The 26,518-nt window shown below is 37.0% G+C and overlaps 2 protein-coding genes across 3 annotated transcripts in view; one reads left to right on the forward strand and one right to left on the reverse strand.

Annotated features, from left to right (window-relative positions):
* Positions 1–11,456, forward strand: part of b (glutamate decarboxylase-like protein black) — a 28,700-nt gene extending 17,244 nt beyond the window's left edge. The window contains exons 3-7 of the mRNA XM_019060937.2: positions 4,668–4,887; positions 7,581–7,728; positions 8,145–8,373; positions 10,252–10,446; positions 11,093–11,456. Of these exons, the coding sequence (XP_018916482.1) occupies positions 4,668–4,887; positions 7,581–7,728; positions 8,145–8,373; positions 10,252–10,446; positions 11,093–11,266 (966 nt within the window). The 3' untranslated portion in view covers positions 11,267–11,456. The remainder of the gene's footprint in view (positions 1–4,667; positions 4,888–7,580; positions 7,729–8,144; positions 8,374–10,251; positions 10,447–11,092) is intronic.
* LOC109043649 (kelch-like protein 23) overlaps positions 1–26,491 on the reverse strand; it is a 71,364-nt gene extending 44,873 nt beyond the window's left edge. The window contains exons 1-10 of one of the 2 annotated variants that reach the window (XR_011899262.1): positions 26,237–26,490; positions 24,901–25,208; positions 23,002–23,116; positions 22,047–22,349; positions 21,076–21,342; positions 19,973–20,186; positions 18,684–18,883; positions 17,894–18,005; positions 12,716–12,890; positions 12,114–12,369 (exon numbers count right to left, since the gene is read on the reverse strand). Coding sequence is in view for 1 of the 2 variants with exons in the window: in XM_019060936.2 (XP_018916481.2) it covers positions 12,114–12,369; positions 12,716–12,890; positions 17,894–18,005; positions 18,684–18,883; positions 19,973–20,186; positions 21,076–21,342; positions 22,047–22,349; positions 23,002–23,116; positions 24,901–25,106 (1,848 nt within the window). In the remaining variant the exon portion in view is untranslated. Of the gene's footprint in view, positions 1–11,441; positions 12,370–12,715; positions 12,891–17,893; positions 18,006–18,683; positions 18,884–19,972; positions 20,187–21,075; positions 21,343–22,046; positions 22,350–23,001; positions 23,117–24,900; positions 25,209–26,236 lie in introns of those variants that run through there. The other variant, XM_019060936.2, reaches the window with a different exon arrangement.
* Positions 26,492–26,518: the final 27 nt, after the last annotated feature.

Below are 26,518 nucleotides of genomic sequence, written 5' to 3' on the forward strand. Positions count from 1 at the left end.
TTCAAGCATCAAAAAGTGAGTTTGAACTTTTCTCCGTTATTAAACTTAGTTTATAGAAACTCCGTTCATTTAAAAACTTTAAACACGTGTATCTTGAAATTGCAAAAACTGCACTTATTACACGGAGAAAAAAACTTCGTGCGTGGGACCCGAAGTTTAGGTCATATGGCTCTCTGAAGTTTTCGGATTGGGCATCTGAACACTTGAGGTCTAGCTGCCAAAGTTCAGGTCAGACATCTGAAACTTCAGTTCTTACATCCGAAGTACTTCAGATGTAAGAACTGAAGTTTCAGATGTCTGACCTGAACTTTGGCAGCTAGACCTCAAGTGTTCAGATGCCCAATCCGAAAACTTCAGAGAGCCATATGACCTAAACTTCGGGTCTCACGCACGAAGTTTTTTTCTCCGTGTACGCATTGTCCGCTAAATTTTTTTTTTTTTTTTTTTTTTTTTTTTTTTTGTATGTTAAATCCAATTGCGGTATCGCCGGCAGTGTGATTCGCGAAAAACAACAAAAATGTAAAAATAAATAAACAAAAAATTCGAAGGATTGACGAGGGCACTTACCGACTGTGGGCAACGACCTGTGCACGCGCGGCCGCTGAACGCACGTGTCATCATGACCGCTTTGAACCCTTTGCCAACTTAAATTTTGAGACGCTAAAGAAGGAAAGAAAGCGACTCACTATCGCACTCATCCTGACTGACCAGAATGAGCGAGAGAGGAAGAAAGCACACGGCGGATACAGTAAAATGGGAGGAGGGGGCTTCTACACCACTCCCTCTTTCTCTGAGAAACTGAGGGACTGAAAGGAGCGGAAAAGGAGGCAAAAAGGGGGGAACCAAGTCGAAATTTCTCCGCTTAAAAATCGAATTACTCTATCGTTGGATACTGATCTATACGAATATCGATGCATTAGTGAAATCCGGATTTATTTCCGACATTTTATAAAAATCGGAGTTTTCTGTAGACAAGGAAATTCCGGTTGTTCCGAGGAGAATTTCAGCGCGAGAAGTTTCCACATTAACAGTTTTTTCCATAGACAAACGGCGGTTTTCGATTGGATAGAAAGTAACTTGAAGTTCACTTTGACAAGTTTTGTAGAAATTTGCAAGTGTCTGAAATTCAGGGAATTTCTTGTTTGAGATGAAAGTATTGAGAGAGCTGAGCACGAGAAAATGCTTGGTTAGTATAATTTTAGTGACAATTAAAGGAGATATGAAAAAATGAACTGGACTTCTAAAATATATTTGTTTAAATAGGAAATTCCGTCGAATGGCGTCACAAGGCTAAAAATTTCCTCGCTTTTAAACCTATTTTTTACAATTACCAAAATTAGAAAAAATGTACGAAAACACTGCGAACTTAGCTCATTCAGCACTCTCGGATGGGGAAATGCATTTTTCGCGTGCAAATCCTCCATTCATGACAAGCATAGGATCAGCGATCACTTTTTGGCTCGGCGTTTTTACGGCAGTATTTGTGTCAATTTTGTGCGTTTATTTTGGTTTTTGTCGCGAGTGGAAAGTTTGAATTGACAAGTCTTAAAGCGAGCTGTAAACGTACAACTTGAAAGTTGGTATTGAGAAATTGCGATGAGACGTGACGTCTTTTGGTATTTTGTTTCCTATTCGATTCATTTGGTTCCATCCCGAATGCGACGTACAATTCATGTGCAAGGAATAAGACGCAGGGGACCGACTCATGAAAAACACTTAAAAATAGACAAATCGAAGAAACGAATCGCAATTTGCCAATTCCGAGGCACGCGGCAATTAACGATCAATCAATTGGCGAAGTGGTTGGTTCGAATTAAGAAGAAGAAAAAAAAAATCAATCAATGAAGATGGACACTTTTCCGTGGGCATCCAGTCGCGAACTCGGTAGCCGGCACGCGGCTCCTTTGATGACTTCGTGCGCCTGTTGAGACGTTGATTGGGCTCTTAGTGGACAGATGCATTATAGTTTTACAAGTCACGTTGCTTTGAAAATTGGACTACCCACAGGCAAAAACACCCTAGGAATCCCGTATCGGCCATTACAGCTATTGAAACAAGTGACGCCGAATGGACCACTAGACAAGGTGCGAATTTCAGCATTCTGATACATGTACCTTAACCAGGGTGTCTAGTATTTTTTAATTTTGAAAAATCCTGATATTGTCCTGATATTTTATAAGAAATTCCTGATTTTTTTGAAAATTCCTGATATTTTCCTGATTTTTCTTTGAGAAATTATTGGAAACAGAGACGGTGCGACGACTCCTGACACGGTAGGCAAAAAGCAGTAATTACTACATAAACTTAAAACTTTTTGGAAAAACCTATTAATATCACTTACTTTCTTATTTTCTATGCACAATGGCCATTTCGAGCGGGCAGGCCGCCCATCTTCAGGTGACCAAAAAGGTCAACAGGTTTCAGGTTTTTCCAAAAAGTTTTAAGTTTATGTAGTAATTTGTGTATAGTGCCGATAAAATTTTACAAGCCGTGCAATATGCAACAACATAGGGAAAAAGCAGTAAGACTTCTCCGCTGAGGAGATTCGCGTACGAAAAATGCCTGATAAAACGTCCGATTTTTCCGATTTTCCTGATACTTTCCTGATTTTTTCCTGATCGGCCAAAATTCCTGATATTTTCCGGTTTTTCCTGATGCTAGACACTCTGTTGACCAAAATTTTACGTAGAACACGATACGCACGACGAAAATTACCGAAATCAACTCCTTACAAAGATCTTTTCCGTCGAATCAAATCTTGCGCTCACGAGAAACTGAAGTTTACTTCAGTCGGGAGTGGACCATGAAATTAATTTGAGTTGCTCTTTCCGAAATAATGAATTTTCATTCGGCTTAATTTTTCCGGTTACCACTTGAACAATCAAAACAGACGCTTTTCTCATTCGCAACCGAAATGTTTGTCAGACTTGAATTCATTCCTCGCCGAGAAAAAATCAGATAGGTAGGAGGAAAAAATCGATTTGAAGTAGGTATAAATGGAATCAGATTTTGCAACGGACATCAACCGAAGGAATTTTTAAAAGTGGGTAATAAGAGTTTTCCAGCTGAACCGTCAAGGCTGCGTAAAGCTCTTTATAGGTAATTCCTCGAGAGAATAAGATGGGAATACAGAAATGATGATTAACTAAAGCTATACGGTTTTACAGGGCGTGATGGACCGCGGGGCAGGTCTCTGCGCGGCCGGGTGCAATGATTTTAAACATCGTCGCTGTCACAGATGTTGACGGTCAATGTTGTCAATTGCAATTTTCGGAAGAATATGGTACAGAAAATTTACGGTGGTGCCCAGAGGAGAGAAATCAATGAAATGTGACCAAAAATTATTCAGCGTTGTGACGCCGCTCAGTGGATCGCGTCAAAAGGAGAGTTCGGACAAAATTGGGAGACTTCAAATGCTTATAACTCCGTTTATACAAAACTTTGAGGTTCTAAAAGTGGTTCCATTAGTTTTCTCGTGAAATTTTCTCCTGGTAACGCCCCTAAACCTTATAAATGTGACGAAATAAACATTAAAATTTGCAGTTTTTGTCTAAAATTTCATGTCCGACCTCCCTAGTTGACTCGATCTACTGTGCGCCGGATACGCTTCTTCGATGCTTCTGGACCTGGAATGAGGAGATAATAATATGTGTCTGCCCCAGGCTTATGACCGAGTTTAGCGCTCTGTCGCATGTTTAGACAGAGAGTTAATAATATTATTATAGATTGCAATACTGAGGCTTTTCTTGATTACTTATTTATTTATTGTTTTTTTTTACATTTTTTAAAAAAAAATTATAATATTTTTTTATAGAAATTATTCAAATATGGCGGTAGAAATCCTTGACAAGATCGTTGATTAATTCACGATATTTCTCAAAAAAGTCTGGCTCTGAGCATGAGCGGAACTAAGAACTTTGGTGGGAAGAAGGGGGCAGGGAGAGCACCTAACTGGGGAGGGGAGGTCTGGGGGAGTGTAGTAAGAGACACCCTACCACAGTGCTCCCATTCCATGTCCGTCGAAAAGTTCCGGGATTCGGAACTTTTATGTTCCAACTTCTCCCACTCCATGACCGTCAAAAGTTCCGAGATTTTTTTCAGATTTTTTCTAAAGTTCCAAGAAAGTTCTGGAAAACTACGGGAATTTCGAAAGTTCCGGGAAAAATTCAGGAAAATCTTACACATACAGTAAGCCGTTTTCACAGCGCAGCCTCGCGCTCTGCGACGCCCAATCGCCATTGCCCCCTATCCTAGGAAAATTTCATAAGTTTCGAAGCGAAGAACACAGAATCCTGATAATCGCCTTCAAAATAAGGAAACGCAACATGGCTGTCGGTCACGAGTGCGTCGAATACGCGAATCATTGGAATTAAAATTTGGCTGACAACAGAAATTGGTTGAAAATGACATTTTCGACCAATGGGGTTTCCTTGACCTACAAGAAATTATTTTTCCTGCGGTCTTCAAATCGAGGAGGTAAAATATGACTCTTTCAAATGACATTCCGCACACTACCTACCAAAAATTGTGAGGGGCCTTCCACAAAATACGTAGCGCTAAATTTCGGATTTTTCGACCTCTTTCCCCTCTCCTAGAGCGTTAAGTACTTCATGAACAGCCCCTGAGACTAAGTGCGACCAAATACTGATGTTTCAATTCTTTTGCAGACAAAAGGATTACAATCACTTCCCAGACTGGTGCTCTATACTTCTGCAGATGCTCACTACTCAATAAAGAAAATGGCTTCACTTCAAGGCTTGGGATCAGATAATGTGTGTCTAATTCCAACGGACAGCAGAGGAAAAATGGATCTCAATGAGCTGGAGAAGAGCGTTGAGGCAACCTTGAAAGACAATGCCGTTCCATTCTTGGTGTCAGCCACAGCAGGTAATTTCCTTCCACTGATATTCATCCTCAAAGCTGATGTTTCATAAATCCTACCATATTCAGAAAATCTATTGCTCTGATTTTAGGACTGAGGAAAGCCCTAAGTTTTGAGAATGCAACGATGTCATTTTACACTTAAAGAATCAACATCTTTGAAAATGATAGTAATAGATATAGGTATTGGAGAAAAAACCTCAGTCCTTGAAAAACCTTTCAAAATTGTCAACAATTCATTTTCTTGAAGAAAAGAAGGGAGGAGATAGTAGTAATAAGGAGGAATAATTATAAGTGTCTGCTAACACACGGAGAGAAGAAAAAAATATGAAACTTAAAATTCATGATGAATGGAGATTAAATTAATATGAAAAGTGACTTTTTTTCACTATGCAGGAACATTAATTCAGTAGAATTAAATCGCTTCAACTGTGACCCCCCCCCCCCCCCCCCCGGAAATTCCCTCATAATGAATCGACTTGAAAGATATCATGGCACACCAATTTAAGGCATAAAGGATGCTGTGAAAGTTTTTTTTTTAAATTTTTTTTATCCAATCGTAAATTTAAGAAGAAAAAAGTAATTGTATGAGGTATTAAGCTGTGGGATGAATATTTTTAATAAAAGGTCTCACTTTCAGCTATTGTGGAAGAGGGCGGAAAAATTCCCGAGAAAAAATGGATCGTTCAAGCTCATTCAGGATCGTTCGATTTTCAATGATCCTGAATGAGTTTGAATGATTCTTCAATGAGCATCAATGATCCCGAATGAGCTTGAATGCGCTGACTCGTTGGATCATTCAACTTGAATGATCCGGATCGTTCAAGTCGAACGATCCGGATCTTTGACCCAATGCGCTTGAATACGCTGGCCCATTGGATCATTCAACTTGAATGTGCCAACTTGTTGGATCGTTCAATTTGAATGTGCCGACTTGTTGGATCGTTCAACTTGTATGATCAGGATCATTCAATTTGAATGATTCAATTAATCGGCTTATTCAAACTCATTGGGCCAATGATCAGGCTTATCGTAGCTGAATCATTAAGAGCATTAAAATTGAACGGCCCAACATGCTAGCTCATTCAAGCTTATTAGGTCAACGATCCAGATTATTAAAGTTGAATAAGCCACTACTATGCCAGCGTCTGATTGGGTCACTTGGATAATTTTTACCTCCCACTATTCTACATTAATATAATTTTGCTATGTAACTTTAATAAATACTCAATCGGGTCAAACTCTGGGACCTACCACAATGATATGATCACTTCAGCAGATTCGGATATTCAAGTATCGGTCTGATGAGAATCTATTATAAAGAAATTGTAAGAAGTATAGACGCAAATGCACATGGGTAGCCATTTTCACTTCGCAGTTTTTCTTCGACAGAAAAATGAAGGAATAAGGGAAAAGTTCAAAAACACTGACTCGCCAGAAATTTCATCCAATTCCTTTTGAAGTAAGCTCATCATCCGCTCTATTAGAGTAACAGTGTGAATGTACCTTCAATAAAAGTAGATATTTTTGCTACAAACTATCTCCCACATGCTGTCAAGAATTCAAACCACAAAACAGTCATGATGGGAGAGGCTCGTAGCTTTGCCACCGAGTTGCAAAGCTGCTCTGCCGTGCTAAGAAAGAACGCCATATTAGCCTTCAGACGTTGCTAAGTTTCCTCCGATAAAAACCAAATTTACTGGGAAAATTGCGAATATTACTTTCCAAAATTTTTAGACAATTTTGTACGCAATTTAATCTAAAATATCTGAACTTTTCTAGAAAAAAAAATACATGAATATTTTCAAAAATACATGCTTTATCAAGGGAAATTTGGCAACTCTCGGATGTTCATCCGGCGTTCTTCCTTAGCACGGCAATGCTGCAGGGATACTTTCCATCGACAACTGAAGAATTTAACTAGAAAGAAACATATAAAAATAACAGCATAACCAAAAAAAATGTTGAATTGAAGAATAAACCGCGCGTTTAGAATTGCATGAGCGATGTCGCTGTTACTCTGATTTAAAAGAAAGATACCAGCAAAAATTATATTGGGATACAGGGGTATAAAATTGGCTTTGTCTCTGAAATAATTAATTTACCTTAGATTGTGCTTTGAAGTGATACAAGGCAGTAGGTAATTACAAATTTGTGCTTGAGTGTTTGTTCAAATGAAGTGTCATCGATGGAGAGAATTTTATTGAAGTAAAATTGTGTCCTCGGACCATAAAGTAGTGCATTTGATGACTGGAGCACAACTCACAGGTATAAGGTAACATCATACTGATAACTTGTTAAACGGTCAAGGGAAAAAACAATAAATAGAATTTAAAGCGACATAGAAGAGAAATTACAGAACAGAGGATTTCAATTTTCGAGGAAAGTAGGGCCTCTCTCACTAGCTTTTCTCTATAGAAGAGGTCGTAAAAATTGTTGCCTTTCAAATTCTTGCAAAAGTATAAGAACTTCCAAAATTTTTCCACCATAATAGTTTGAAAAACGACAAAAAATTGAAGAAATTCACGAATTTTGAATGTTCAAAACAATACAAAATTTGAAAACAAGGATGAGCCCTCTTTTTTCCATCTTCCCATACTTGACTTTCAATCCAAAATTTCAACATTTTTGAATTTTTAGAATTTAGACTTATAAAATAAATTGCAGAGGAGCTAAATTTTCTACCTCTAACTTTTCAGGGACAACTGTCTTAGGAGCATACGATCCAATTGAAGGAATTGCAGACATTTGCAAAAAGTACGACATGTGGCTGCATGTTGACGCTGCATGGGGAGGTGGTGCCCTCATGTCCAAAAGATACAAACACCTTCTGAAAGGCGTTGAGAGGTAACTAAACAAATTTTCATACCCTCATGACTGATGACAAGTGAAATTTTCTGCTTTAGATTTATAGGCTACAAGATGCTCTAGCTCGGTTCACTTGTCTTCATGAAGTTGAACTCTTCAATGATGTTGGTTACGTTTATTCGTATAAACTCGAGTGCTACACTTATAAACTGAGGATTATAAGCTAATAAAGCTGAGGTGGATACATTTATGCTAAAAGGAACTATGTTACCATAATATAAAATAAAATTTCAGATTTTTGACCCCCCCCCCTTCTCGTAATGCTCTTGTGACATAAATCCCTATATTTTAACGAGTAAAAACAAAATGGTGTGATGCTCTCTCGACTCTTCCTCCCTCCAAGAGCATTATGTCTTTCACGAATATCCCCTAAATGAATGTTCATTTGATTACAGAGCTGATTCTGTGACATGGAATCCTCACAAGTTACTGGCTGCTCCTCAACAATGTTCTACATTTTTGACTCCCCACAAAAATATACTCTCCGAGTGCCACTCAGCTGAGGCACAATATCTCTTCCAAAAGGATAAATTTTATGACATGAAATACGATACAGGGGACAAACATGTTCAGTGTGGTCGCCGAGTTGATGTTCTGAAATTCTGGTTTATGTGGAAAGCGAAGGTGAGAAATTTTTTTTTTTTTTAAAGAACTACGTCCATGCTATTTTGTAGATATGGAAGGAAACATGGCTAGTGACTTTACAGAAAAGGAGCTGAGGTCAGCAATACGTGAAATGAAGCCAAGAACAATTTATCGATGGCACCAGTCAAGAAATATGCATCTTTGATTGAGGCATTGCAAATTTTTGCTGAGGTTTTACTTTTCAGAAAGAAAACTAACCGACACATTTTCTTGAAAATTCATTCAAAAATATTCATAGAAGTTCCGAGAGGATATTTTAGTTGGGTTTTTTTTTCAAGAGAGAAAACATAATCTGAGATTCTGAAACGCTGCAATGGAGATACGCATTTCTCGATTGAGGCGACTGATATGATAACAGTATACTGAAATTATTCTATGGATGAACATCCTAACTCGGTTATTAATGTGTAACGTTTGAAACATTCTGTGCGATTGGGTTAGCATAATATTCATAAAGAAACTTTCCTCTGAAAACTTCTTTGTTAAGCAACATGAAACCAATTTTTTGATTACTCTACTTGCCTATTAGAATAGTTCAACCAATTTTACACAGACATAGTACAGTTTAGACTTTAATGTCTCTCCCCATAGATAAAATAAAATAAATTTCTGAACTTTGGCTCTAAGGTTTCCAGCCATTTGAGGTTTCCAGTACAAATAGTGATGAGCAAGAGTTTACAATATTTCAGGTTAAGAAGAGAATTCTCGATTCTGGATTTGACTCCGAGAGCTGATTCTGTGACATGGAATCCTCACAAGTTACTGGCTGCTCCTCAACAATGTTCTACATTTTTGACTCCCCACAAAAATATACTCTCCGAGTGCCACTCAGCTGAGGCACAATATCTCTTCCAAAAGGATAAATTTTATGACATGAAATACGATACAGGAGACAAACATGTTCAGTGTGGTCGCCGAGTTGATGTTCTGAAATTCTGGTTTATGTGGAAAGCAAAGGTGAGAAATTTTTTTTTTTTTTTAAATAACTACGTCCATACTATTTTGTAGATATGGGAGGAAACATGGCTAATGATTTTACAGAAAAGGAGCTGAAGTCAGCAATACGTGAAATGAAGCCAAGAACAATTTATCGATGGCCACAGTCAAGAAATATGTATCGTTGCTTGAGGCATTGCAAATTTTTGCTGAGGTTTTACTTTTCAGAAAGAAAACTAACCGACACATTTTCTTGAAAACTCATTCAAAAATATTCATAGAAGTTCCCAAGAGGATATTTTAGTTGGGTTTTTTTCTTTCAAGAGAGAAAACATAATCTGAGATTCTGAAACGTTGCAATGGAGATACGCATTTTTCGATTGAGGCGACTGATATGATAACAGTATGCTGAAATTATTCTATGGATGAACATCCTAACTCGGGTATTAATGGGTAACGTTTGAAACATTCTGTGCGATTGGGTTAGCATAATGTTCATACAGAAACTGTCCTCTGAAAACTTCTTTGTTGAGAAACATGAAACCAATTTTTTGATTACTCTACTTGCCTATTAGAATAGTTCAACTAATTTTACACAGACATAGTACAGTTTAGACTTTAATGTCTCTCCCCCCATAAGTGATATAAATAAAATAAATTTCTGAACTTTGGCTCTAAGGTTTCCTGCCATTTGAGGTTTCCATACGAATAGTGATGAGCAAGAGTTTACAATATTTCAGGTTAAGAAGAGAATTCTCGATTCTGGACTTACCTACAAAAACTTCAGCTATTATACCTATTGCAACGAAACCATATAAAAGTTAAGGTTTTAACTGATCAATTGCTATTGACTATTGTATTTCTAAGGCTTTGTATTTATGAAAAGATGTCAACATTTTATTTAACGTATCTTGCCAACAGGGTACTGATGGTCTTGAGCAACACGTGGACACAATATTTGACAATGCTGAATATTTCACCAGAAAAATCAGAGATCATCCAAACTTTGAATTGGTTCTATCTGAGCCTGAGTGCACAAACATCTGTTTCTGGTACATCCCTCCCAGCTTGCAAAACGTTAAGAGAGATGAAGAATACTATTGTAAATTAAATACGGTAAGTTTACTTGGTCATGAGGCAGTCTTGAGGTTCAAATTCAAAATAGTCTAGAATATTAATAAATAAATAAAAACAACTCAGAAATTGGGCTTCACTTCATTAAACAGTATTAGGGGAAGAGTCTTCTCGTAGACCACATGATGATAACTGATTGAACAAATATGCGATAGATTGTCCAAGGATTAAATCTAAGTTTTCTGAGGTGCTTCTCATGAAATTTAATCGATGTACCTCTATGCGCACATGACATACATTTACGAGGAGGGAAAAAAGGCAGTGTCCTTAAACAAAAAATATATCGTTCAAAGTTGATTGCAGAACCGGAGTTCATTGAAATTTTGCCTAACAAGAGCTTTATCTTTGTAAGAATGAATTTTTTGATGAAATTTTGATCGGCTAGTTAAAAAAACTCATCACTAACGAAGTGAAATTTCAAAGAAGTTTCTATAGGATTAGGTTTCTTGAGGAGTTTCTATGAAAATAACGATTAACTGGAAACTTTAACTCAATAACTGGAACAATTAAATGGGTATAGTAAAACATGAATCAGTTCGAACCAAAATCATCCGGCCCCCATATTGCCATACAGCATAAGCAAATAACCTTGTGAATAACATGACTTTAAATTATCCTTCTATTGCAGGTTGCACCAAAGATTAAAGAACGAATGATGAAGGATGGAACAATGATGGTTACGTACCAACCTCTTGACGATCTACCTAACTTCTTCCGATTAGTGATACAAAGTTCTGGACTCAACCATTCTGATATGGATTTCTTTGTTGAGGAGATACAGAGACTGGGTAAAGATTTGTAGGCTGTTTTAAATTATCCTAAATTATTTTCCTACTCAAAGTTTGTAGTTACCTGTTTTGTCTGCATACCTATTTATTTTATTCTCTGATACTGACGCTTGTGATATTTTGTTGTAAAATTGTAAGTATTTATGTATTGTTGAATGATTCAGCTAGAATGTTGAATATACCAATAAATTGAAATAAAAAAGACATTTTTAATTTCATTTCATTCTTCTTACAAGATTCCTTTTTTGACAAATAGCTATGATTAATTAATAGAAAGGGTCAGGGCCTTCCTAAGTCTAAGAATCTAGAACTCGAGGTTAGTGAAAAAAATTAACTGAATAAGCACATGAAAAAAAATTAGAGAGCATAGATTGAAAATAAACGAGACAAAGATGCATTTGATCCAAATTCTTACCTACAATTCATGAAAATACTTGAAATACAAAAGTCCAAGTATATTCAAATAAAAAAAAAAACCATTTATTTCAGCAAATGATCGCGAAAAATAGCACGCTCAGTGAGGAATTTCACAAAGTCATTGTGTAATTTTATAAAACTTTGATAATTTGCTCATATATTCTTTAGAGGGATTGATCAAGTCAAGTATCTGCACAAACTGTCTTATCTCTCTCACACTACATGAGAATTCTTTGTGTGCCAAGCCGTGTAGCTACAGGGCTTCCAGATAACAGGAAAGAATGGAAAGATGAAATTGATGAAACAATTACTCCACATCCCTTTGAATACTTCAATTTCAATGATGACATGCCTATTGAAATTCTAAAATAACTTAGATAAATGAAAGGAAAACATTCACATATAAACACTCTCCTCAAATCAAGTAAAATTTTGTTAACTTACCTATGGTGGAGCTTCATCTAATGCAGGAAGTAAGATTGATGCAGCAACAAGCCCAAACCGTGGGCATTGCATTGACAGTACACTGTGCCATCGGTCTGTTAAAATATTGTACTTCTCGACTGTAGACAGAGTGCGATGCAACTCATCTTCACCACCACAACAATAGACACGAGATCCCGAAAGCGTAACGCCCATGGAGAAACGAGCAACAGAAAGCGAACGCTTGTACACCCACTGGTTCAAAAAGACATCATACCTGTCCCAGAGAGGATTGAAACTTTTAGATGATAAAACATAAAGAGGAACTTTGCTTTTTAAAAGATAAAATTGTAGAATCAGAGATAGACAAGCAAGTTTTATTTCGGAACCTCCTTGTCGAAAAAGAATGAACTGGCAAATCCTTCACATTTTTCAATCCATTTCTTTTGGAAAAATAATTTTTTGAACACTTGATAAAAATTTACATCCACTCATTTCATTTGTTTTGGAATAAGTTTATCTTTGGAAAGGCGGTAATGTCAAAAAATTGTCAGGCCTTCTTCAGAAATGGAAATTGTACCGTTCTAAAAGAGAATATAACTAACAAAAAAGCATAAAATTACCTTTCAACTGTTGCAAGGATTCTTTTGTGAGTTTTCCCACCGACAGCATAGATGTATCCATCGGATGCAACACAGCCAAAATGAGATCTTGGCTCGTGCATTGGAATAGCTTCTATCCATGAATTTGTTTCGAAGTCATAGCATTCAACACTAGAAAGAGGCTCTTCATTCATGTCTGAAAGAAAATTTCCACGGATTACTTAAACAAAATAAATCTTCATGTTAGTGGATAATAAACTTCTAAAAGAGACGTGACGCTGAATTTTCATGGGTGCTTAGTGCTTAGGTGAGCTGTTATTTACAACTACGTCAATGAAAGTGTGCACAGGATCTTTTCCTAGAATTTTTAATCGTAAATGTTACCTCTTGGCGTACAATCAGAGGTCACATACAGTTTTTTGTTGTTCTCTTGAAAATAGGAATTTTGCAAATTAAAGTTTTTTTCACTAGACTTTGCCAATTGAATCCGTTATCTTCAAAAAAACTTGACCGCCAGTTAAAAAAAACATTAGAAAAACAGTGAAAACTGTATTCACCGACCCGTGTTAAACAGCAAATTAATTATTAATATAATAATATGATTAATTAACTTGTCATTTTAATATTTTACAGCTCTGAAATTTAGAACAGGTTGATTGAAACGGTTATTACCGCACACTTCTCTTGGTTTCATTTCTGGTTAGAAAGTCTTTTTTAGAACGGCCGATTCAATTTCGATTAATTTAACCCATGTTTCTTAAAATATCATAATCGTGGTTTCTGCATTGTTTTTTCCCCTTCCCTTAAAGTTCTTGTTTTCCCTCGTTGATACAAGGGACCCTTATAATGACGCGTAAAAACCATTCATAGTTAAAAAAAAAATTGGTGCATTGCAGTGACAGGTACACGCTACTCTGAAAAAGGTGAGTCTGATGGTGCAGTACTACATTTCCACTACACCTAAGTATGAATGACCGAAGAGGGGCCAGATTCCTGAGGAATTCATGATATTCAATTTTGCTGGCCTTGAAGAGATGGAAAACATCCCTGGTAAAAAAGACGACTACGCTGCGACTATGCTGCGAATACATAGCATAGCCGTGTGCATATGTAAGAAGTCGCAGTGTAGTCACATGGTTGTCAAGGGTAGTCATCAGTAGGCGCAGTGTATTCGCAAGGTAGTTGCAAGGTGGTCACCAGTTAGTAGTCGCCATGAATGTGTAGTTGCAGAGCAATAGTGGGTATCCACAAGCATAGGTGCATATGTTTATGTACCTACCTTTACCCGCTAGACATGTGACTACACAACTCTGGGACACTTAGTTGTGCAACTACATATTGACATCACCTTTACATTATGCCTCAGACTATGATTTAATTACAGCATACCGATGGTGAAACTGCCACACCAGCCAGATAGCACCCAATGTTCTGAGAATATTCCAACAATGTTCCTACATTTTGAGCAGCATTTTAATAATCAGAGAATATTCTGTATCAGCAGCTAAACTCAGAATATTCTCAGAATGTTCATCATCTTCCACTACGCATGTGTAGGAGAATCCTCCAGCTACATTTGCATCATGCAAGGTAACAACGGATGACATATGTTATGCGAACGTACATGCTCAATAAAATAGAAAATGAACAAAAACCACTCACCAACTTGCTCGAATTAGTAATCCACTGGGTCAGGAAAATCCACTTGACAACAATTAATCCAAATTTCCAATTAGAACTGGTGTAAGTACACAGAGAAACACTTGAAAACACTATGGGTGCATTGTAAAAAAAATCTTAAGCACTCTTTAGCGTAAGTGAAAAATTAGCACCATGATTTAATAGCTGATCAATACAGAACAGCACTCTCAGAAAAGCACTGACACAACACCATTTTTCAGTTTATTTTTACTTCTAGGAGAAAAATGCATTTTTCAAAAGATCCGACATCATCGGCCATCGCTCGTCAGCAATGAATGAGATAAAAATAAAGCTTAAATAATTTCACAATTTACTCCGATCATTGATGATATTAAGGTAGCCATTGATTCTCTACCCGACGTCCTTATCACACATAACAAGGAAGGTCAAGAGCACAGAGCAAATGGCACTAAGCAGCGCGATGCACATGTGATATCGCAAGTTCCAGAAGTGTCGATCTGCAAAAATACAAAGCGAGAAACAGATCATCATATTGATCCACCTACAATTAATGACCGTCAATAGAGACAGACATTCAAATACGTTATAATAAATAAGCCACCGTTTGTTAACAGAACAAAGTTTTCGTGAGAGTAAGACCCTTCCGTCTGGAGGGACGAGGACCTTCCTTGGACCTTTCCTTCCGAGAAACGCTTAAAAATGGACCACTTGACTACTTACAGGTCTGAGCTGCTGAATGAATTACATAACACCAGTCAATAAAATTTTAAACTCACGCCCTCACCGTCGAATGTTGACGGATGACCTGATCTATCGCTGAATATACATAAGTAGGATGAGAAGTTGGCACATCTGAAAAGCAGAGCGGTCATTTTTGTTTCAGCTCTGGTAGTATTTTAAAATTTAACAACTATCTGTTGCCTTAAAAGGGATGAAATAAGTGCAACACCAGCGCACCACTGCAAATGTGCGATTTGTCAAATTTCTAGGGATGAGGTGTTTCAAGTTTTCGCTCATAAATTAGCCAGCCAATTCAAGAAAATGACAGAGGATACGCAGTGAGGATGCCTTTCTATAAGTCAGTATATTGAACGGACGGGTGAAAGAGCTGTTGTCTCACAGTAGCTAGGTAACAGTCGGCAAACTATTTGGGCAAGAAGAGAGTTCTCAATTTTTAATTTGAATACTTGGAATCAATAGATGCCATTAGACTGAATTGAAGTACGCAAGGGTGTGATGATGAAAAATTACTTACTGATTGTGCCAATTTTTGAGTAAAAGGACTAAAAGGAAAAAGGTAGAACCAGTAGAACTCTTTTGAACAGATGTGGGAGATAAACATTAATATAAACAAACATAACATAACCTAACACTTGTCAAGGTGTTCCGATAGGAATAATCGTTCCTTGCCGATACTTCAAGGGACGTATATATTTATCAAAAGAATTATCAAAGAGAATTATCAGCAGAATAATTCAAAGCAGGGATTGAAGTACAAAAACTGGCATTCTTAAATGCTTTTAGAGGCTGATTTTCATTTTCATACGAAACCCGGATGAAAAGTCAACAGTTGGAACGGTCCACCGCCCAACTATCCGGTATCCAACTTGGAACACTAAATTCAAATTCATTTCAAATTTCAATTCATTCACCAAGCCGATCCGACCCGTACGCAACGGTTACGGTCGACCATGCCGTTACTTTGAAAATGAAATAATTTAATCCAATATTTGATCTCCTTAGTTGTTTTCGTGATTCGTATCATCGGCATCCACCTCACTGTACCTAACTTCATCAAACACAGGTAAATACTCTCCCTTCTCCTTCCACCTTTAAACTCGGGACGACGGACACACAAATGAGCCTGTCACCGATTGTCAAGCAACTGATAAAGTAACTTGAGTTTAATTGGCTTTGCCGATTTACGATTCAGTTGATTTAGGTATTCTAACTAGCAAAGTAATTGTGATTTCTATTTTCTTTGTTTGTGTATGCATTTACTACCATGTGCTATTCCTAACAGCAGTTGCGGGCTCTATCTCAAGGCGAAAAGTTTTGTTGCACCCACTTCATCTCCTGTAGGACATCTGGCAGTTATCTAATTTTCATAATATCTAGTACCACTAGAGTTGAAACAAGTATGAGCCCCTCAACATTTCAGATGTGTCAACTTCTCATCCTATGTATATTCAGCGATAGATCAGGTCATCCGTCAACATTCGACGGTGAGGGCGTGAGTTTAAAATTTTATTGACTGGTGTAATGTAATTCATTCAGCTGCTCAGACCTGTAAGTAGTAAAGTGGTCCATTTTTAAGTGTTTCTCGGAAGGAAAGGTCCAAGGAAGTTCCTCGTCCCTCCAGACAGAAGGGTCTTACTCTCACGAAAACTCTGTTCTGTTAACAAATGGTGGCTTATTTATTATAACGTATTTGAATGTCTGTCTCTATTGACGGTCATTAATTGAAGGTGGATCAATATGATGATCTGTTTCTCGCTTTGTATTTTTGCAGATCGACACTTCCGGAACTTGCGATATCACATGTACATTGCGCTGCTTAGTGCCATTTGCTCTGTGCTCTTGACCTTCCTTGTTATGTGTGATAAGGACGTCGGGTAGAGAATCAATGGCTACCTTAATATCATCAATGATCGGAGTAAATTGTGAAATTATTTAAGCTTTATTTTTATCTCATTCATTGCTGACGAGCGATGGCCGATGATGTCGGATCTTTTGAAAAATGCATTTTTCTCCTAGAAGTAAAAATAAACTGAAAAATGGTGTTGTGTCAGTGCTTTTCTGAGAGTGCTGTTCTGTATTGATCAGCTATTAAATCATGGTGCTAATTTTTCACTTACGCTAAAGAGTGCTTAAGATTTTTTTTACAATGCACCCATAGTGTTTTCAAGTGTTTCTCTGTGTACTTACACCAGTTCTTATTGGAAATTTGGATTAATTGTTGTCAAGTGGATTTTCCTGACCCAGTGGATTACTAATTCGAGCAAGTTGGTGAGTGGTTTTTGTTCATTTTCTATTTTATTGAGCATGTTTGCATGGCATATGCACTCCACAAGTTGGGTAGTCGCCAAGACAACCCCTGTGATTAGGAGGGTACGTAGTGGGAACACCCACAGGTAGTTGCACGGCTACATCTAGGTAGTCGCACAGCTACATCCAGGTAGTCGCACGGCTACATCCAGGCAGTCGCACGGCCACATCTAGGTAGTCGCACGACTACATCTAGGTAGTCGCACGGCTACCTACACTGGTTCCATTTATGTACCCTCCTAGTCGCAGGGGTAGTCGTCTTTTTTACCAGGGATCTCATCTTCTATCTATTAACTACAAATCCTAGGATTTCCCTTTTTCCTCCAAGGTGATTTTGATTCTTTAATTTTCCAGAGCAGCAAGTAAACCTTGCAAGATACGAGAACTGACCATTACAAAGGAGAAAATGAAATGAAATTTGTAATCTTAAGATAAAAATAGCAATTATGAAGAAGGATATTGCAGAGAAAAAAGGTGGGTTGGCAATACCTTGTCCGCCAATGGCAAAAAGCATGTTCCTTGCCACAACCAACTGATGAAAACACCTGGCATGGATCATTGGGGCTAATTTTGTCCAAATTTTCTTGCTAATATCAAAGGCCTAGAAAATGTAAAAGTAAAACAATGCTGAAGTATAATATTTCAGGAATAATGAACTTTTTGACACTACAGAATAAGCAAAAGGCGAATTTTAACAACTTCCAGACTACACGACAAACCTGAAGAAGCAACTTTGTGAAGTGATTAAAAAACATTAATTAAGAAAATTAATTTGAAAAAAATTTATATTGTGAAAGAACTTGGAATTTTTTTGTTTACTTTTCTTCCTGCATTTTGCTATTACGGCACATATTGAGTCCGTGAGCTTAGTGATAGTGTAACTGACCCAGTGATCAGTGCTCGACAAAAATTGCATTTACACATTGTTGTCAGTTACCCGTCTTATATGCGCAATGCTGGAAATATCAGGCTTACAGTAGGTACTGGTAAAGCGCTAAAACTACTTACACTGAACATGGCCAGCACATGTGCGTGTGTCTGGTCTTTGGCAGACAATTTGCTAAATTAACCCTAGAAGCAATGACACTTTAAAATCATCTGTTCAAAAAACTCTAAAATTCCAAGATAAGGCTGCTCTTTTTAGGAAAATTGTTTTCATGAAAAATTTCATTGTTTTCAACAGATGGCGACTGTTAGCTTTTTAAACTTTTTTATACTAAAAGCTACTTTGTACATTTGAATTATTCGAGGCATTTTCTGCAAAATACTTTTGACTTACCAAGAGTTCTGATGATAAAATAAGACTAGTAGTATTGGGAACCATATCAATTACACCTCCACAAACATAGGCAGTTCCATTATAACAAGTTGCTGCACATCCTGCCAATGTGATGGGCATAGGAGGAAGCTCTCGCCATTCATTTGAGGCTACAGAATACATTTCTACAGAGGCTAGTTGGACATCATTATTGTTTCCACCTGAAAACCATCAGAAATTGTTTTAATCACCGATCAAGAAACTAAAGAGCACTTTTGATTGGGTCAATCATACTCTGATGGTAATGGTTAAAAAAAACAACACATGAGTATCGCAATTGCAGAGCTTTGAAAATGCTGGCCAAAGTTTTTCTTTCAGAAAAAAATTTGATAAATATTTTCTAGGAGAATCTTGAGAGAAAGCAGAAAAAATACTAACTTCAATACCTACCATATCAGGGTGTTCTCACATACTAATTTTGATGGCACCAGGAGAAACTTCGATGAACAGTTAAAAAAAACTTTAAAACCTGGGGTCAAAAAAATTTTTTGGCTCTAAGTTTGAACATGATCAACAACCGTTTGTTATTAGTTTGCCATATTCAGTTTGTTTTAGTTTGCTAGTTGTGTTTAGTTTGCAACAAATTGTTTTGTTGTTTCAGTTTGCTCAATGTTGGTATGATGTTTGGTATCAGTTTAGATCAGTGCAGCACCAGTATGCCAGTGTCAGCTTCATGTGCGCGACATGGCAACACAGAGCGTTAGAAAATACTGTTGATCACTATTCCTAGACGAAAATGAAATAGAACAGAAAATCTGGGACTTCAAGCATTGAGATGACGTTTTTTTCATGTTTATTATTGATTTACATGGTGCACTCAAAATTAGAATAATGTAAAATTTCTTTGGAAAGTTTTAAGCCAACTTTTAAAATATCTTCAGTTCAATTCTCAAAAGATTAAAAAAAAAAAACTTCATCAAAGCTTAAGACAGGGGTGCGAAAACTTCTCAAACACAAGATCGGGCCAGTTGTTTGCCAGTGTGAAATGGAGAAATCCTAGCTAGAATAGGAAAACAGGGGAACTGCGATTCTTTAGGCAGTAAAGGTTTTTTTTGTTCCTTTTCTTCAGAGGAAGCAGTAATAAATTTGGGCTAAAAATGGGGGAACGCTTGGAACTTTTTACACCTCTGGCTTAAAGCCATTTTGGCTTTCATGATGACAGTTTAATTCAAGAGCTTTATTCCATACACATGAGACAGGAGACTTTACTGCTCGATCAATAAATGAGTTTCAGATAGATTCTACAATACCTAGGACATACAGACAGTCATCATGCACTGCAATTCCAGGATAGTGTCTAGCTTGGCTCATGGTAGGAATGACTTTGGTTTCTTGTTGCGGTCTTCCATTGTGAAAAGTTATTGTTGGGCGCACACATTTCCAATGCTCCCATCCTACAGTGACACACTCAACATTTCGTAACGGAACGTTTGTGGCTGACATTCCACCAATCGCGAAGATGACCTAAAGAGAGGTTAGCTGGAAGTTACTGTCTTGTAAAAGCTGAAAAATGATTTACAATTTAAAAAAATGTTTCCCACCCAGCAATCTTCGACAGTGATATCTAGAAAGCACGGGTCTCATTTCTCATGAATACTGTAATCCCTGAAGCAAGTAAATAAAAGGGTTGTGTGAAAGATCTTTACCACTTACAATTTCACCTCCACAATAACTGGAAGTCCTTCTTATAAAAGTCTCCAGTCTGTTATTGCACATAGTCTATTTTCAATTCAATTTAAATTCATTGAAACGCAAGTAATTAAATTATTCCGGCTCGCGAATCTTCAACTTTTCAAGTCAACTGTATTCATTTTCACCCCAGTTTGTCCATCAAATGATTGTTTGAAGGAATTATTGATGAGATCAGTGATCAATTAATGATAAGATACGTCTTTAAAATCAACGAAAAATTGATGTTCAAGACAGGTTAATTTGTCCATGAAAGTGTAAGGGAAATTTGACACTCGCACATTAAATCTTTTATTTTTAAAATTCATTTTGAGGTTTGGAAGTGGTTTTTAAGCCAAAACTTTGTGGCTGCCCATTTTATGTGACCGTTTGGTTATGTTGTGATACAACATCCTGAGTTTTTGATCGATAGTTTTGGACCCATCTTGTCAAGTGGCTCTATGAAAATCCTGACAATCTTCTATGACTTATTATGATCATCGCGGCTCATTGAACTGATGGCAAGAACAGAGCAGAACCTCAAGAAAAGTCTCAAACCTTGAAATGTTTACTTCTTCAAAAGAATTTTGTATGGTGACTGTTTGAAATTAGTAGAAATTAAAATTCTACGGGAAAAAAAAAACACTAAAAACAGTGGCCTGAACTGTATTAAAATTATACTTACGTTCATAATTGAGCAACAACGAAATGTGGACTTCATGGTTTTGAATATCTCTTTGTCACAATTTTCAGCATCATTGTAACGAATTTTTTGCCTAATTTCTCTTAAATTTAGTAGGAATTGCTGGAAAGGAAGATCATTGGAAGAATCTTCTCTCAAGAGATCCTCAAGATCAGAATCTAAAATTTTTAGAATACTGATCCTTTGTAAGAGGGGTTGAATAAATTCCTCGCGGTTTGAGTAGTCAAACATCACCCATTGTTTTATAGCCTGTCAACATGCACGAAAAATCGAATTACTAGAGTAAATTTACATGGAAAAAGAAGTTGAGTGTTTGTGGTATGTAACCTGAAACCCTATGCTACTTTCTGGATCCTGGAGAAACCTCCGATTTTGATGATGCACAGAATTCAGAGTCTTCCTAGATTTCAACACCTGGCTTATTTTTTTACTCTTTTTATTAGAGAATATTACTAACAAGACATTATTGTACCTCATTTCAGTGAACATTTGAGAAAAGGCAAGGAAAACCTTAAAAAATTTGGTGCAATATGCTGCTGCGCTAAGAAAGAACGCTGTTTAAGCTGAAGGCGTTGCCATATTTCCTCCAATACAAGAAGAATTTTCAGGGGAAAATGTGAACATTTTTCTTTAAATTTTCCAGACAATTATGTTTGCAATTTAATCTAAAATACCTGAGAAATTCAAGAGAAAATATGTATATACTTCTTCAAAAGTATGTATTTTATCAAGGGAGATTTGGCAATGTCTGAAGGCTAATACATCATTTTTTTCTAGGACAGTATGGATGTTTAACCATCTTTAAAAGATACAAAATCTGACAGGAAATCAGCACAACCAAGCCTAGATACATGATTTTGTAGTTTCAATACCAAAATGTGCCCCTTATTTGTGAATTATAATTTCTTTCCTTCATTATGTCCTTAATAATATTAAAAATTAATGTTTTTTACCTTATATAGATCTGCTTCATGGAGAACATTCACAACCTTTGAGCTCAACACTTTGTGAAGAGTTTTGAAGGATGTATGACAAAACTCATTTGTTTTAATAATCCCTTGAAAATGCGTTAGAATATACTGAAAGCAAAAGTCACTAAAGTCTAATTCATTGTACAAGAGGGCATGTTCATAGATGCCTAGACAATTGGTAGTGCTTATCTCCTTGAACAAATACTGCTTGCAAGCTCCTCTCAGATGGGTGCTCTGGAGAAAATTTGCCATATTCCAAAAATCAAACACATTTGTTTCGTTGAGCTGGAAATTAAAAGATAAAAATACATACTCAAGATGAGTCATAAAAATGAGAAAAAAAATAGAGGGTGAATAAATAAATGAAAGAATTAAATAAATAAAAACAATAATAGTAAACAAAGTTTTTGAAAAAAGATGTTTCCTTCATCTCCTGGATTGAATTTTTCCGGGAATTTTTTGAGCTTTTTAAGTCTATCGTTTGATGTCACTGAATCAGAAGCGGATCCAGCATTTTGGCAACACCGGATTCCCTCCATTTGAACCTACAGAAATGTATCGATTCTTCGAGGGGCCAGGTGCTCTGGCAAGAATCTATTATTTAGCATAGGTTTATATCAAGGGAATCCGGTGTTGTCAAATTGCTGGATCCGCCTCTGCACTGAATTGCAAAATTTTTGAGTACATGCCTTTACTTTGATAGAAGTTAAACACCAGCAGCCACGTAATTGGAAAAAAAAAAAGATTTTGTGCCCTGTTACTTATTTCAGTTTCGTATAAGTGAATGAATTGTATTAGTAATTGTGACTGAAATGAATGTGGGTATGTTTAGCCAAAGGTCCCTAGTCAATTACAAAGAGAGAAATAATTTACAAAGTTACTCTTACAACAAAAAATAAAATCCAAAAAATGAAAACTGTGTGAAGCTTCATGTTACCTCAATTTGAGCTGTGTAGAAAAATTGAATGATGTCTTGCATAAGAGAGAATTCAACCTCATGCATTTCAATGACATTTTCCATTGATTCTTTTAGACCCGAAGTAAACATAGTTCTGAGGAAAAAAGAAAAATTATAAAATAAATTTTGAAAAAACAAGTGGGAAGTATCACACACTGTGTTGGAAAAATGTATATTTTTCGATACGTAGGTGATAAAAGTTGGCAATGATGTACAGTGGGATCCCAGGATTTATTCATAGATAATATTTTAAAAAAAATAACTGACAGAACAGAAATAACTGTTGGTTTCTTCTGTATGATCTCATTGATCTTATATGTTCACTTTTTCAATCGAACTTGGGCCTGTTTCTGCAGAAAGTTTAAAATAGCAGAGTAGAGTGTAGGATGCAGTGGGTCAAATTCCGAGTGAAATTAGGGAACCAGCTATGGGCAGATGCCACTGGGGGATCCACTTCTGATTGACTTAGCCATTTTACGGTACATAAAGTTCTTAGGATAAATAAATGACAGACATAGCATGCAGAGTTAGAGAGCATGAGAACTTGCATTCGATACAGAAAGTTTGTAGCCACCTGATTTTCCTGCGCTTTTTTAACTCAGCACATCAGACACCTGATGCCAATTTTCCAATTTTTTCGGAAAATGACATGGGAAATCAAAACTATATAGCTTTTTTTAATTCAGCCAATTTTTCTACAAAAATATGCCCATGAAACGCTTTTCAAAGATAGGGCATTTATATTGATGTATAATTTGTTTCACTTACTCTAAAAATCCCAAAAGATCTTGATTTTAGAATCAACAATTTTTTCCACTCCGCTCAATGTTTTTGACAGTCCCTTTGCCAGTGAGCGAGGAAGAGGAAGAAAATTGAAATCTAGAAAATTAGGATCTTTGGGGCTTTTTGGAGTAAAAGAGACATATTACATATCATCAGAAAAGCCAAATCTTTGAGTTAGTGCTGATCCGCTTTTCTTTCAGGTCTGTTAATTGTACTCAGGTTAACCCTTTGACTCCTGAGTATGTGGTTCAGAGCGCGCACCCCTGGCCTAGGTTAGGAATTCGAAAACAACATTCGGCGAGGAAAATCATGTGTTGCTGAGGAACGCCGGCAACGAAACTTGTTTACGATTATTCCATCATGTAGTTCATTTCATTGCCGACAGACAGCACTACCTATTTAACCCTCTGCGACAAGCGATACTCGCTCAAGAGCGGCAAATACAAAAAGAAGTTACGAAACGACTATAGTCGGGCGTAGGCTGTGGGCGCGGTTTTCGAAGGACGACTTAAGTCGGGCGTAGGAGTCAAAGGGTTAAATTCTTTTGAGTGGCTTAGATTTTCCTGGTCCCTTGGCTTTAGATACTTGACTAATATAACCACTAAAAAAATATTTACGGAACACGATTCACATTATTTGGTGCGTTATTGCAAATTACAATGGTGTCTATGTTGATATTACACCTAGGATCACTTGGTTGAAAAGGGAGAGTGAAGAAAGGTGTGCAAAAAAGGGAGAAAAAAAAGAAATACTAGTCTGGTGAAGGAAGTAAGTTTAGGAATAACTATGAAGAGATCGAAAGGATAGGATATGACGAGTATCTAGGTCCTTCTAAAATACCTTTTTCCCGATAAGTTGCGAGCGACACATCTGCACACTGGAAATAAACTCTTGTGACTGTCTTTCAAAAATTTTTTTTTCAAATTTATTACAAAGAGCCTCTGCATCCACACCAAAGCAGGCAAATGAGAACTTGAAGATCAATGTCAGTCACCTAAATTGGTACAAAGCCATCAATGGTCCGCATACTTCTAGGACTTTCAATAATATATTAAGTAACAGTATAGAGGTGAATAATTCCTGAATTATACTAACTTGAAATACGGCGTAGCTGCAGCAAGGACGATTTTGTGAGCATTGATAACATGACCCTTAACTCTTATAGCAACATCGCAGAATAGATTTTGCTCCTTGAAGCTCCATAAGTTGTTAGTCAGACAAACTGGACCAAGAAAATCTCGATGTCGGTAACTTGATAATTCATCTGTTTCAAGAGACTCCACACTTTCTTCCGCTTCCATTATTATGATGAGACTGATCTCATCTCTTTCTTTAGAATCAGAAGCTTGTCGTTCTTTGATTTGGCGGAGACATCTTCAAAGATGATTTCCTGAGTTTAATACCTGGTAAAAAAACACAAAATAATCAGAGTAAAGGAAAATTGACCGAGTCAGTGAGACAAATATCAATCAAGTTACCTATCAATTAAATTGATAAAGAGAGAGACAACACCCAGTAACTAGGCATTTTTAGAGTGAGACAGAATATCACCTATTTCAATTCTTCCACTTACATGTGAGCACAAGTTCATGAAAAGTAATTGTGAAGAAGGTCATATTGGCGCCAAATTCCTCCGAGCCACTGTTTCACTAACGCGCTGTTGAGGTTTCGATTCATTTGCCTAGTAAGTGAAGCTGGAGCCACAATGATTCAAAGAGATCTCTCTACTGTTCAGTGCTCGGCAACAGGTCCATTACAACTCACGGAGCAACCCAGTGCATGAAAGTGTATTGTGATCCACAGCCACTACAGCCGAGCAGCAGTCTTGTCTCAGGTTCTGCATGCCTTTACATTTAACCGTCCTACTTTATTTTTTTCTCTTATTTGAACATGAAATGCAAGAAAATCAAAGGACAACAGGCTGGGTATTTTCACTGACCTGTACAAAGAAGGTCAAAAATCCAGGAGTAGGGAATGGAAACAGATATGAGGACAGACTCACACTCACACTAGGTTTTTCCATGAATTCAGCGGATCCATTCCCCAGTGCTGAAAGAAGGAGGAATCTCTTTCTCTATGACTTATTTTCCCTGCGTCAGTTGCATTTTACAGGCAAAGTGCCGAAAAATCAACTGCCGATTGTACAAAAACAGTGGCTCCTGGAAACTATGTCAACTGATGTTCAGCATTATTTTGGCGTTTCCAAGTTAGGAAAGAAGATCGAACGAAAAACTGCAGAAAAATTTGCCTGATGATTAATGGCTTAACGTGTAGCAAGGAAGAGGGATCTGTATATAGAAGATTGATTATTATTTGGTCGTTCGCACACTTTTTTCTACTTGTTAAGATGCATCAAAGCCGTATAATCATGACATCTTACTTTGTAAGTTCCACCCTTGAAAGAGCGAATGGAGAAAGGGAAGTTACCTACCAGAGAGACACTATTACACAATGCTCATCGGATAGGATTATTTTTACGATAAAACACAGAGCAGTCGCTATAATCGTGACCAAAAGATAAAATTGAGCTACAATTTAGACAATTTGACTTGAAAACTAGCGTTCTAACCGTAACGCACATGCGGTCATGTACACAAACACAATACAACATGCGACTATGTTGCCGGTTGCGCATTTTACACTGAAAGGATCCCAAAAGTATCTGCAATTACATTAATTTATTCTCCGTTACAAATTATAAAATTTTAAATAA

The sequence above is a fragment of the Bemisia tabaci genome, chromosome 2 (genome assembly GCF_918797505.1).
Source record: "Bemisia tabaci chromosome 2, PGI_BMITA_v3".
NCBI classification, from domain to species: Eukaryota; Metazoa; Arthropoda; class Insecta; order Hemiptera; family Aleyrodidae; genus Bemisia; species Bemisia tabaci.